Source organism: Bidens hawaiensis, unplaced genomic scaffold (assembly GCF_021521415.1).
Source record: "Bidens hawaiensis isolate Kalapana, Puna unplaced genomic scaffold, B.hawaiensis_p1.1 tig00049720_1, whole genome shotgun sequence".
Classification (NCBI taxonomy): domain Eukaryota; kingdom Viridiplantae; phylum Streptophyta; class Magnoliopsida; order Asterales; family Asteraceae; genus Bidens; species Bidens hawaiensis.
The window spans coordinates 111700-125903 of record NW_027498894.1 but is presented as its reverse complement, the minus strand read 5'-3'; the positions used below and the strand labels follow the sequence as shown (position 1 = coordinate 125903).

The 14204-nt window shown below is 34.2% G+C and overlaps 3 protein-coding genes across 4 annotated transcripts; 1 reads left to right on the top strand and 2 right to left on the bottom strand.

Moving 5' to 3' along the window:
• The first annotated feature begins 122 nt into the window (after window positions 1-122).
• Window positions 123-2985, top strand: LOC143598157 (uncharacterized). 2 transcript variants are annotated; one of them, XM_077076449.1, is made up of 3 exons: window positions 123-658; window positions 2147-2353; window positions 2468-2985. In XM_077076449.1, the coding sequence occupies exons 1-3, from the start codon at window positions 131-133 to the stop codon at window positions 2522-2524; spliced, it is 792 nt and encodes a 263-aa protein (XP_076932564.1). In that variant the 5' UTR covers window positions 123-130; the 3' UTR covers window positions 2525-2985. The 2 variants fall into 2 exon arrangements, with proteins under 2 accessions (XP_076932564.1, XP_076932563.1); XM_077076448.1 differs by having other exon boundaries at window positions 2456-2979.
• Window positions 2986-3516: 531 nt separating this feature from the next.
• Window positions 3517-4957, bottom strand: LOC143598156 (protein VASCULATURE COMPLEXITY AND CONNECTIVITY-like). The gene is made up of 3 exons (XM_077076447.1): window positions 4821-4957; window positions 4455-4660; window positions 3517-3860 (listed from the first exon to the last, which is right to left on the bottom strand). The coding sequence occupies exons 1-3, from the start codon at window positions 4920-4922 to the stop codon at window positions 3692-3694; spliced, it is 477 nt and encodes a 158-aa protein (XP_076932562.1). The 5' UTR covers window positions 4923-4957; the 3' UTR covers window positions 3517-3691.
• A 4449-nt stretch (window positions 4958-9406) lies between these two features.
• On the bottom strand, window positions 9407-13619 carry LOC143598160 (E3 ubiquitin ligase BIG BROTHER-related-like). The gene is made up of 7 exons (XM_077076452.1): window positions 13242-13619; window positions 12038-12365; window positions 11868-11920; window positions 10145-10186; window positions 9944-10065; window positions 9733-9841; window positions 9407-9593 (listed from the first exon to the last, which is right to left on the bottom strand). The coding sequence occupies exons 1-7, from the start codon at window positions 13443-13445 to the stop codon at window positions 9537-9539; spliced, it is 915 nt and encodes a 304-aa protein (XP_076932567.1). The 5' UTR covers window positions 13446-13619; the 3' UTR covers window positions 9407-9536.
• Between the last annotated feature and the right edge of the window lie 585 nt (window positions 13620-14204).

Sequence of the window (14204 nt, the reverse complement as noted above, 5' to 3'; positions counted from 1 at the left end):
GTAGATGGACATTTCACGAATTTTCGTTTAGTACGGTGTTCAAAATCCGTCCGTTAATCCGACAAAAACTTAATTGACCTCTAAATAAATGAAACAGGAGCGTGGATTCACCATCTTACTCGGTAGCAATATGGGCGCGTTATCATCATCAGCTTCCCCTCTTATCCTCCGATGTCTCCTTCGCCGTCCGCCGCCATCAACCACCACCTCCGCCCTTCATTTCTTCAAACCCTTCACAAACACCACTTCAATTTCCAATTTTACCCCTCCACTTCCAATCTCTCACACTCCACTCTCCTCACTAATCCCTAGACCTCTCTCCACCTCCACCAACACCGCCGTTGAACCCGTCATATTCACCGGAGACGAAACCCACTCCGACACCAAAACCGACGTCGTTTCGGAAACCCAAATTGACGATGTGGGTCCTACAGAAACTGAGGCTGAGCAGGCTCCTGTAGACCCTAGAATATTAAGTGCCCATAACGAAATGCTGTCGAAACTGAAATCAATGAGTGTGAAAGAAAAGAAAGAGTTGGGTTCTTATGCCAACAGTTTGGGGAAAAAGCTTAAATCCCAACAGGTCGGCAAGTCCGGTGTTACCGATGCCGTTGCCATTGCGTTGGTCGAAACCCTTGAAGCTAATGAGCTTCTCAAGGTATTAACTTTCTTTCGTTTCAAATTCGGTTTCAGTAGTTAAGCATTGTGTTATCATTAGTTGGATGTTAGGGTTTAGGAATAATGCCATATGCAGTAGTATTGAGGTTTTATTTTAGTGAAGCGAATTTTAAGATGAATCCGAGGTACTAGAGAAGCTAACCTCAAAATCGGTGTTCGTTTATATGGTGTATTGACTCTGTATAACTAGAAACATTGCTAAAGTTGTTCTTGAAAAGAAACCGCTGTTGGTAAGGTTTAGTGTTACTGAAAATGTGGAACTGCACTTCACGTGGCGGAACGTGCAAATGGGGATCCGAAAGATGTGGTAGAGTTTGTGAGACATTTAATGGATTGGATGAAAAAGAGGACGTTTCGTCCTTGAAAATGAAATTAACTGTTGTTTTTCATTTGGGCTTCGCAGCTAGAAACGTTGAAACTGTTAAGAACATGGCATTGTCAGCAAAATATTGTTCTTTTCTGTCATAATATTAACGTTGTCAATGTTTCTAGCTGCATTCGTTAAATGGAGCATAGTGTTGAATTTTTATTCATGTGCCAAGTCTTCTTTTTCCATCAAATTCACTAGCTTTCTTACGGACTCTTCCACATCTTTCAAATCATCTTTTGTAGATACCGCTACATGAAGCGCGGTTTTCTCAATTTTAGTGATGCTAGTTTCAAGAAGCAACGTATCTAGTTACATTTAATCGAGGCATCATGTAGAGTGACACCAATTTGAGGCACTTATCTCTAAGTCCTTAAAGTAGTTCTAATGCAAATATAGTTAGTACGTCATTCATCTTAGGATTATATTCACTAAGATAAAGCTTCGATTTCATTGCATTTTCTGAGTTTAAAGAATTCCTTAATTTGGTTCTGACATGATTACTTCAAGCCTTGGTTTTAAAACACGCGCATCAGGAATGCATAACGTGGTGATGAAACACCGATGCGCATAATGTTATGTTTTGACCTGTAAACTTGGAGGTTGTTTAAAATTTTAGAAGACCTGTTTGCATTGTTTTTGAATGTGCTTAATAAGCCTGTACAATGAGCTGATGAAGCTGCTAAGTTAGCTGTACAGAACGACAGATCACTTGTATCTTAAGCATAGACTACTTGTACACACAGAGTTAAAAATACTAATTTTTGGTTACGCATAAAACTTCTTTTGTAGTAATAGAGCCTTATTTGTATTTATTTATACTAATTTCTTATTTTAGTGTTCAAAAGGTAACAAGTTAAAATTTTATCTATCAATAATATTATAGTGAATCCATGTAAAAACTATAGTGAATTATGCCATTTTTTGTCTTCTATATAAATTAATGTGAGCCGATTATTATGCCATTTTGGTTTAACTTAAAAACTCTTAAATATTTCTGTGTGTGTATTCATTATATACATGCTATGGTTATGGTATTCCTCCACTTCAGTATCATTAACAAGAGTCATCTCTGTGTTTTAATTCTAATGATTGCAACAGCTTAAAATTCACAATAACTGTCCGGGAGAGCTAGACGATGTGGTGAGTCAGTTAGAGGAAGCCACCGGTTCTGTTGTGGTTGGTCGAATCGGTCGAACTATAATCATTTACAGGCCCAGCTTAACCAAACTCAAAGCAGAAGAGAAAAAGAAACAGGCTATGAAGGTTTTCCTTAAAAGAAGAGCAGCATATAAAGCATCTTATCAGGTTTAAATGTTTAATTACAATTTTATTCTTTACCTTTAATATTTGTTTATATTATATCCATAAGGTGTCATAAAGACATAAAGTTTGGTTTTTTATATGCAGGGTAGAACGCAGAGTAGAGGACAGTCAGCGACATCATCTAACCGGAGTCGAGAGTATAGAAGGTCTTGAGTTTGCTTTGTTGGTACATTGGTTCATTCACAATGTACTAGTAGAGCTTGTTTTGTCTATAAGACTGTTGGGTTGGGTTGACTACTCCAACCAGAAAGGTATGATGTTTTGTTAGGATACATTCTCTATAAATGGGATTGGGTTGGATGGGGTCTGGTATACGAGTATCATAATGTTTAGCTACCGACACTTAGAAGCATGATGTTGTAAACGTTTAGACATACTTAATGCGACTTTAAACGCAATTGATGTTTCCTACCATCTTTTTTTGGTTAAGTTATTAAACTTGTTGAATGTGCCATAAAAATATATGTTTTTATTTGATTTGAGAGAAAAAAAAATTGCAAGTTGGTTTGGTTAAATGGAAGAGATGGATGGTGTTTGCCTGTTCGGTCCTTGGTCAAGAACTAGTTTTTGGAGGTTCTTTTGTGTGGCATAGGTCCATCAACCGCAATGGTTATGATCTTAGCGTTATGGCAAACCAAAGAATAAAAACCAACGTAAAATAATCCAAAACCACTTAGTGTAAACCCCTAGACTAGTAAAATGATTTGTAATATGTTCATTGTTTAAAACATTATTTTCTAGGATTCATGATTCAAGAAGGCATGAGAGTAATTTCTGAAGGGTCTTAACTAAGCATTTCTTAGCGCCTTCTCTTCATCATAGTTATCATTCATACATATAATAACGACGCAGTTAACTCAGTTACAACGATACGTCTGAATCTAACATTGTAATGAGTTTCGTCTCGTATCCTTATCCCTCTCACATATCCCAACATTATGTCCATCTTATTTGTATTGCTTCTAATCTTACGTGCGTATACGTGTAACAACCACATCATTCTCACACTGATACGTATGATGAACAAACTTGCAAAATAAAGTAAATAAAAAATCATATTAAAACACATGCCTTTTCTTCTACCAATGTAATACACGACGAGTTTCTATCCATACTAAACTTAAAACATTTTAACACAACAAGTTCGGTTACCTATTACTCCTTGAAAAACTAAAAATTCAATCATAAAAGACGGGTAAATTAGTAAATTGACAGATGACAAAAAGGTCCATGAAAGCAGGATATGGGATAGGCAAAAGCAAAACACACTCGATTCAAAAGTCAATAAAAACATTTGATCTTTTTGACTTTTCACTGGACCTAAGCAGTGGCAATAACGTAATAAACGGTAGAAAACGGGATATTAAAGAAACACAATATCCCTCCAATGGAAAGTAAATGATGATGCGAGAGTCCACAAGAAGCATTCGATTTGTCATTTGCTTTCGTCCCAATCACCAGCAACCCGATTCCAGCGAGTGCAATTATCCTGACACAAAACATTGTACGTTTGATTATATTCGTATATTCAAACCTGATACAAACCTGAAAATTTTTCTTGTAATCATGTCATACAAATGAACCTAAACATGATTCGTGTATTCAGTATTCATGGTATGACACAAACATGACTATTATTATACTTCAAAATTTTAAACATACATATTACTTTTATTCTTCTGAAACAATTATATTTAGGCTATGTCAGCTTAATTTTAAAATTTTATATGCTGGAATAATAAAATACTCATACTTTAAGCATAATGTATGAAACACATTTTTATATGAAAGCAAATAAACGGTATATGGGTTCGACCCAAAAAACTCACTCACATTTATCTGTGAGCCTAAACAAGCAAATAAAAGTATTCAATAAAATCTCACTCACATTTATCTGTCATATCATGAGATAAAAATGTTGCACTACTCGTAATGATTTCTAATAGATCAACACTCCCTCTCTCCCGCTCCCGATTGTTTTCGTGTGTGTTTATTTGTTCGATTAAAGTTAAAAAGAAATTACAAAATATATATGATTAACTAAGATTATTATAAAAGATGAAAGGAGATAGGAAATGAGTACCATGTAATTATGAGAGATACAAATAACAATTGTTTTCTCCACTCAGAAGCTTTATGGTTGCCCTCTTGACTACACGCGGTGCAAGCAGCTAGCAAGTTAGCCAACACATGAGCTACAATCAACAACAAAATTGCGCCATCACCGAACCTAAATGCTTCTTGGCTTGGTTCTTTGCACTCAAACAACCACAACCTCAAATGCTTCTCCTATATACTCATCACACACAAAAAAAAAACAAACATTAAATCACAAATTCATTCATATGAAATACAAATAACGTATCATTCATAGATAATTTGTCGGTAAAAGTCTATTTTCTAGTAATGTTTTGATTCTAAAAATGAGTTTAAAAAACAGTTGTCAAACCTGATTTTGTGCTGCTTCGGCTTTTATACCAAGAAATCCCGCAACTATATCTAACACGACGATGACAAGACAGACAAGTATGCCAATAACTTTGTTAACCATCGTGACAAAGATTTAATCAAGCTAATATTAGTGTTAGGGTTTGCTGTTTGTCTTGCAAGTGTTGTATGAATAGAGATCAAAAGGAGGGCGTGTAATAATATATAGGGTTCACGCGGGATACCATTTTTCTACATTCTTTTTTACTTTTAAATCTTTTTAATTATTTTTATGTTTTTACTTTGGATTCTTTGTAGGGAGACTAGGTTCTAACCGGGTCCAGAGCAAGACATACATGATTCTAATTTCTAAACATAATATAATATATTAGTATTTAACCATTATTTTAGTTATACGTAAGTTTTAATATGTTTAATCTCATAGTTATTAACAAGATTTTGTGAATAATGTTGATGTTTTATGATCGATTTCTTGCTCAAATTCATAAATATTTAATATTTTAAATATATATCTTGTAATTATATAAGCACTTTACCCAATAATATTATAAGATTTACTAACAAGAATCTTAAACAAAAATATTTGACTTTTATGGGGCATGGCGGTCTTAAATGTGATATCAAGCATGCTAATATTGCTAAACGCTAAACCTACTTTATTTTCCTTTCTTATTATTCTTTTTAATATGAGGCACTATGGTTTTTAAATACTTCACGTTTGATCCTTATACTTAATTAATTGCAAACCTGATCCTACATGCTAACAACTTATTCCTTGTGTGATCCCATACATGAACGTCCATTAGATTTCACCGTTAATTCTCCTCACATGAGGGTATTATAGTCTTTTCAAGCTGAAAAGATGCAACGCTTGGATTGCACACTCTAGTCCCTAGATGTTAGTTGTCCATTTTTCCCTTTGATTCTCATACTCGATCTTCAAACACAGTCAAGCTAGGGACTAGACTGTACAATCGCACAAGAAATAAATTGTTAATGTGTAGAACCAAGTTTGTTATTAATAATTAGTTAAGTCCGAGGATTAATTGTACTTTATTTGAAAACCACATTGACTGGCCAAACAATTTACTCTCATAATTATGTTTGAGAAAGTTTTCATGAAACTATCAACGTATATATTGATTGTTACAATACTAACTATTTGTTATACATTAGACAATACCTATGCAAAACTAACATACATTTTGTAGTTTTTTTAACTTTTTCTCTTGACAATTTTTTCGAGCAAAAAGATAACATAATTTTTTTGTTTTCATTTTCTTACAAAAGTCCAGTAAGAACTTTTACACATTAAACGTCTCTACACATTTTAAATTTGAGCATAATTGTAACTTTTTTTTTTACATATTAATGGATCGTTCGGTTCACTGAAAATTTTTGTTGGAATTCACGAAAAGAATATGAATAAATAATTTACATTTTTATATCATGTTTGGTTTACAAATTTATTAAAGGAACTAGAATGTTAAAAAATATAAATACATAAATTCTCTTAATAAACTCCTACTAAAAATAATTCCATCACTATCTTTTAAAAATGTAAGGATTACTTGGTAATTATATAAAACTAGTAAAAAACCCGACGCGTTGCGGCGAGGGGACATGAATTCGGTCAGGATCAACCATCAAGACTAGTTTTGTGAAAAAACAAAACAATATCGTTACACACACAACTTATGATTAAAGCTACACAATTTAGGTTGGTATCAGTTAAGTTTGTACCAATACTAACACAACCCAAAAATAGATTAGTAAACGCCCATAATAGTAGTAACAGTCATATATCTTATAATGAAAAATATAAAATGTTTAAAACGATGTTTATCGGCTACGTTCGTTATGGTGCGAAAGTTAACAACCCCCCTCCCCAAAAAAAAGGCAAACACGCAGCCATTATTGTAGTTAGTCGACATGAATTCGGTCGCTATCGGTTAGGCTTTCTACAATACCGGAAAGAAAAAAACCCAACAAAATCATATTGTAATTTAATATATCTAAAATAACTTCGGCATGTGTTTACTTCATTGATTTCTTTTGCTATTTATCAAAGATAATCATTATATAACTTTTTTACAATTTAAAATTAATTTAGTTAAGTTATAAAAATAATAGTAAAACAACTATGAATTAAAAACAAATATAAAGAAAAAAATAACAACGAAGAAAAGACAACAAAGCCTTAACTAAAAGTCTAAAGTAACCGAGTTAAACAATTAAGTAACATCACAAAGCAATACATTTAGTAAAGGGACTTGCACCTTTTGTCCACACACTATAGATAGTACAGAGGAAGGACAGGTGGATAAACACGTCAAGTGGAAAGCACAAAACTAATAGGTAAACATAGAGTAATTTATTTGGTCCATACTATTTACTATTTACTATAAACAAATAATAAATTGCTAGAGGTGCACAAATCGGGTTCACCTTGAAAACCCGAACTGGTTCGGAACCGGTTTTTTTCACACCGGGTAGAAAATGAAACCGGTTCCAGTCAAGAACCGGTTCGGTTCCCGACCCGAACCGATGCCCAGAAATGCAAACTTTTAGGAACCGGGTAGGGTTGGAACCGGACCGGTTATTACGTAAAAACCGGTTCCACCGGTTCTTTTTGAAATTCAAACAATATAGCCGTTAGAAACCGGTTCCAACGGCTATATAGCCGTTTTTGACCGTTGGAACCGGTTTTATTACTATATTTAGCCATTTTTCATTCTATAAATACCAATGTATGAGTGTGTACTTGTTAAACCACTTCCAAAACTATAAAACACACTCCAAAACACAATTAAGCTTAAACCGACAACAAATGGCAACTAATGACGACGTTGTTATGGTGATCGAAACAACAAGATGCCCCGATGTTTGGGTTCATTACGATTTGTGTCTAATGACCGACTCACATGAGATGGCACGTTGCAAATATTGCTCGAAGTTTCTTAAAGCAGCGTCCAACTCGACATTACGAAAACATACGAATAAGTATTGTCGAGAGAAAAGAAGTTTGGATGCTAAAAAAGCGGAAGTGGGAGAATCGTCTGGCTCTACAACCCAAAAATAAGTATTCCCGAATTAAAACGACGGACTTTGTTTTTTAAGTTTTAGTTGTTATGTTTAGTATCTTTTATGTTTTAATAATGTTTGTAATAGTTATTGTTTAAATAAATAAAATGTTCGTTGTTATTAAAAAAGTACAAAAAATTAATCATGAGTAACAAAAGTAATTATAATTAAACAAATCAAAACTAAATATTAGTTGAACAAGTTACAAATAATTTTACTAAAACAAATAAAAAACACAAATTACAACTCTTCTTCGTCTTCATTCTCGTCTTCACCCTCGTCTTCGTTATCGGAAGAAACCACGTCCTTCGCCTCCTCATCATGAATATGACGCTCTATTGGTATTTCGTCTTCAAAGTTCGCCTTGTGTTGTACACGATCCACCGCATCCAAATGGTCCTTTAGGCAAATGCAAACCTCTAGAGACTCGGGAGTTAATTTTGTTCTTCGCATAGATAACACCCTCCCACTAAAGGAGTAGTATTTTAATTTGTTTTTGAGTTTGGTGGTGAAACAAGTGGTGGAAAACAAGTTATATATAGGTTTCGGGCATCAAAAACCGGTTCCAACGGCTATATTACCGTTGGAACCGGTTACAACGGCTCTATTCTCTCTCAAAAACCTGTTCCAACGGCTATATTACCGTTGGAACCGGTTCCAACGGCTATTTTGTGTCTCAAAAACCGGTTCCAACGGCTATATTACCGTTGGAAGCGGTTCCAACGGCTAATTTGACCAATGTTTGACTAATAAAAAAAACCCGCCGGAACCGGGTTTTTCGGGTAGGAACCGAACCGGTTACAATTAAGAACCGGGTAGGAACCGGGTTGAAACCGATGGGGACATACAAATAGAAGAACCGGGTACGATTTTCGGGTACAAAAATACCCAAACCGGGTATTGGGCCAACCATGTAGGAACTGGAACCGGTTCTGGTTCGGTTCCACCAGTTAGGTTCCGGAACCGGTTTTTTTGTGCACCTCTATAAATTGCAACCGTCACATTGAAAATAGTGTTGCTTTGCACACTTGTCAAAACCCTATAGGTATTTCTTGTGAACAGTGTAGAATTGTGAGTAACCGATAACTTACAAATTAATATATATATATATATATTAATTTCAACGGAGAATTTGAAAGCCGATGAATGAAAGTATTAATATTAAAAAAAAAGAAACAATCCAAATGCATTTTCCACAAATGTTAAATTCTATTTTTCACAAATATGGACCAAACATGATTTATATAGGAAAACATTTCAACTCCAACTAGGCAACTACACTTCCAAGACTATCAACATACCAAACAACCCCTAGTCCTAGTATGTAAAAAAATATTGAGATGAATAATTCTCTGTAAAAACTATCTGATTTGGATAAAAGAATTTCTTTAAATCATTTAAAAAATGGTACAACATTGTTGTTGACAACATTTATTGATAAATAATATAGTTCTTATTCAATCATCATAATAAAACTTCAATGAGTCATAAAAAAACTAACCATGCCATAAATTCATGAGATTAAATATAATAAAAGCCACCTAGTTTATAACATTTTGTACAAATTTAACTAAATAAAATTTAAAACAATGGACCAATAGACAAACCAGAACAAAGAAAGTTTACAACCACATCAATGTCCACAACCCGCACTAGATGTCGACACCTCAGTGCTACAAACTGGACACACCTGCACATGAGAAGCAAACATCATTCATATTTTGTAAACCGACAAACATATATTATTAAGATTTCACCTTAATACTAGATTGCTTAATTCAAAAATGATAATTAATTAAAAAGCTAAATTTGATAGTAAAAACATATACCTTGTTTATTTGTAACCAGTTGGTTATGCACTCAGCATGGTACGAGTGCTTGCACGGAAGCAAGGTCAAGTTATCACCATCCTCATAGTCTAAGCGACAGATAACACATCTGAAACATGCAAATAAAAAAAATAACAAAGAGAATATGGACGGAGTGCTTTAACTCTTTTTGGTCAAATTAAAGAAAAGATCAGAAGAGAATTGTACTTACGTTTCACTGCTTCCATTTTGAGCATTTTGGGTCTTGTAGACGACTGACTGTAAAGAAGCAATTGAATCAGCAGAAAGCCCTCTGCTTTCGGTCCCGACTACTTCACCCAGCGCAATCAGTTCCTAAAATAATTACATGTGAGCAGAAACACATACAAGAACAAAACACAACTAACTTGAGATAATGAAATGATTTTGTTACCTCGTATGAAAGTTCATCTGGGTCAACATCATCCCATGAGCCCTGAAAGATACAAACACTAAGCATCAACACATATGAAGAGTGGTAAGCGGATATCAGTTATTTTGAAAAATAGTATAGAGTGAAGCAAGATGTGTAATGAACAAATATGTAATAAAGTAAAAAAATCTAACAGAAAAATGCAGATTTTGGTTGTACATAAAGCTTATTCGGTTGTACATAGAGGAACGACTCATGTAGCCTCGGGTTTTGGACCTACATGCTCTGGAGCACATCTCGCTTCTTACAACCTTGGTTTTTAAAAAGCGTGAGGGGCTCTAATGTCTATTAGTCCAAAAATATGATGTGAGAGGTGCATGTCACTTATGCGAAGCGTTCATTATTAAAAAAAACTAGAAAAGTAATTATGTGTCGCTTTTTATATTGTTATACTTGAACATAAAAACAATCTAGTATCACACTTTCAAAACATATTTATAAGTTATAACAAAAAATAAACTCAAAATTATCACACTTACACATACTTAAAATTTAACGTGTTCATAAGAAAAACTAGGTTTTCATTTTCATTATTGTTATGTCCTCAAGAATAATATATTTAATGTTACCACAATAATTGAGACAACATCATGAAAAAACAAAATTCGTTATGGTACCTATACCAACAGAAAAAATACACTCAAGGTGTACAAGCAAAAAGCGTACACTGCGCAATATAATAGTACTAAACTGGTTATTCGGTTTTGCTCAAGTATCTAAAATATCTATATGCATTATTATTACTAGTAAGTTTACAAGTGCTAACTCATTTTGCAGACATATAGTTTACAAGTGTTAATGTGTGTGTTTCTTTTGTTCTTCTCACTTGTTTTTCATTGTTAACCTTAACATTCTATATGAGTACACGCAGATTAGAGAATCCAAACATATGATCAAAAGTTTGATAATTGACAAACTCATGACCATAGTCACATGGATCGCGGTTTGCTCCGATACAGGAACGAAGAAAGGTAACGCAATTCGCCAGTTCATTTCTGTACAAACCGGTACGCTGTACCGTAGAGTTCGGTTCGGCGTTCCCAATTCAAAACAGAATTTCAAAATCCAAACTCTAATCAAGAACAAAGCAAACAACGAAAACATAAAAGTTCTAAATTATTAATTTATTGGCGGTTTTTAAAAATTTGAAAATTACTAGTTAATTGATTATATTTTGTAATATAAATTACTAATATACAGATTTTATATTTATAATATAATATAAACTGCCCAAATTAATTGATCGTCTTTGGATTTTGGAATCCTTTTAATTAATACCTAAAAATAGGGAAATGAGAAGTTGCCTAATTTGCCGCCCAAATTGATTGGAATCATTGGATCGATTAAACTGATTACCATATCCATCAGATCGGCTTTAATTTAGCTCTGAATCGACAAGCCAGTCAACTGAAATCGTTTTCACCATCCATTTGGAGCAACAAACCAGTCAATTGGATTTGTATCTATCATCGATTTGGAACGACGAAGCAGCCTAATCAATTCGCGATCTGATAGCAATTTGAATCAATTGCGAATTCGTTTGGGAACAAAACGTTCCAATACAAATTTCACGGCTTGTTGAGCGACTTATGTGACTATGCTCATGACTAGATTTTTAATGAGCAAGTGTGTGAAAACACATGTAAACAATACTATTGAGCTAAATTAAAAATCGAACAATTACCTGAGAATTGCCACCATCATCCTCCATACTATCCTCTTCCTCCTCGGTAACCACTGGCAATCAGCAAAAACTTTGTTAACCATACACGTTTTAACCGGAAGCGGAAACAGCATCCAACAAGACTAACCTAAAACAAGAAAATGAAACAAATAATTAAATTCGAAACTCACTTCCATTAATGCCGGTGAGAGCCAGCAATCTAGCAGCCATTTCTTGATCTTCAGCATCCTGTAACGCCCTTGCATACGCTTCATCATTCGGAAAAGAAGCCGGGTCCAACTCAACACCTCGGTTGCCCCTATCTTCCTCACTAGATCCATTATCAAGGTGAGCATGCACATCAAATGCATCTTCTTCATCTTCTTCAACATCAGAACCAACATATTCACTATTATTTTGATCAAACTCATCATCTTCACCTTCCACATAGCTTCCAGTTTCCCAACTTTCATGGTCACTTCCACCTCCGTTCATCCTCAACATCATATACGCCCTTTCCTATAAACACAATCACAGTTTCGTAAAATAGAATCACAAACTAACAAAACACAAAACTATCACAATCAATGACATTATATCACATCAAATTTCATACTCCAACGCCTTATTCAACCTAAGTAAGCTAATAAACATTGAAATCAGATACAATACAAACACGAACTAACAAAACACTAAAATATCACAATCAATAACATAATATTAATCAAATGTCATACTCCAATGTCTAATTCGACCTAAATAAATTAACAAACAATGAAATCAGAGATAAACACAACCTCGATTTCATAATATACAAACACAAACTAACAGAACACAATGCTATCACAATCAATAACATAATTTCACATCAAATTTCAAACTCCAACAGTCCAACGCCTAATTCGACCTAAATAAGTTAATCAACAATAAGATTAGAAATAAACAAAACCTCAATTTCAAAACATACAAACACAAAACTATCAGAATCAATAACATAGTCTCACATCAAACTGCATACTCCAACGCCTAATCTGACCTAATCAACAATAAAATCAGAGATAAACACGACCTCAATTTCATAATATACAAACACAAACTATCAAAACACAAATTCACATCAACTTCAAGCTCCAATGGCTAATTCGACCTAAATAAACTAATCAACAACAAAATCAGAGATAAAACACAAGCTAACAAAACACAATTTCACATTAATTTCATGCTCCAACGGCTAATTCAACCCAAATAAACAACGAAATTACATATATACATGCGCATACCTGATCTAGCATATTCATTTCACATAACACAAAACTATCAGCAATCAATAACATAATTCCACATCAATTTCATACTCCAACGGCTAATTCGACCTAACTAAACAATAATACATACCTGATCTTGCAGTGTACGAGCGAGAGCAAGATCCGCATCGACCTGACTGAGATTTGTGAACGGCGTTCTCGTAACGGCAGCAGCAGGCCGGTTCGGATTGGCAGGCTCTTCAGCAACAACGGCAGGATCAGCAATGGTGTTGCTAGGGTTTTCATCGGAGATCTTGCTGGCTTCATCTTTGAAAGAGTTATTGTTGTTGTCCATGGAGTAAGGTTAGGGTTAGGGTTAGGGTTTGAAAGAGTTTTAAGACAAAAGTAGTTTATGTGTTGCAGTGAACAGAGTAATACAGTACGCAAACGCAAAGTCTTTTATACTGCCGCAATGGCTACTTCTTGATGAGATATACTCGATATTTCGTAAGAGGATTGGTTAACCCTCAATCTCTAATATTCTCCTCCTCCCACATATTGTTATTTTAATTTAAACTTGGCAACACGTTATTTTTGGTAAGTAGTTACAGCTAGGGTATGCATGATTTGCGGTGGTGAATATGACAGTACGTCTCGTGATGAAACTTTGTTTTTATGATGATGTTGTTGACTGTTGTGTCATTCGAACGCAGATTGTATATACAATATGTTTGAATCTTCTGGAATCAGGAATGTATCAGGTCTTCATGATTCAAGGTTTTCACTTGATGAATAATGAAATGGTTGGCATATTTTTACACCTTATTATGAACTTCATGTTATGCAAACAAACGGAAACAGAAATAGAAACAGATAGTACATCATGATAAGTGGATTCGGGATTATATAGTTATTGTTGGTGATATGTATTAGTCTACGACTCTACGGAATGATATGGTTATTGTCGGTACATTTTGTTAGTTTCCATTAAGAGAGTTTGTAATATTCGTTTTTATAACATTAATAATTCAATATATAGAAATAAGAGAGCTCTTTTTTTCACATGTAATGGTTTATTATTTTTTCCGGTTCATCGGGTAGACAATGAAAGGAC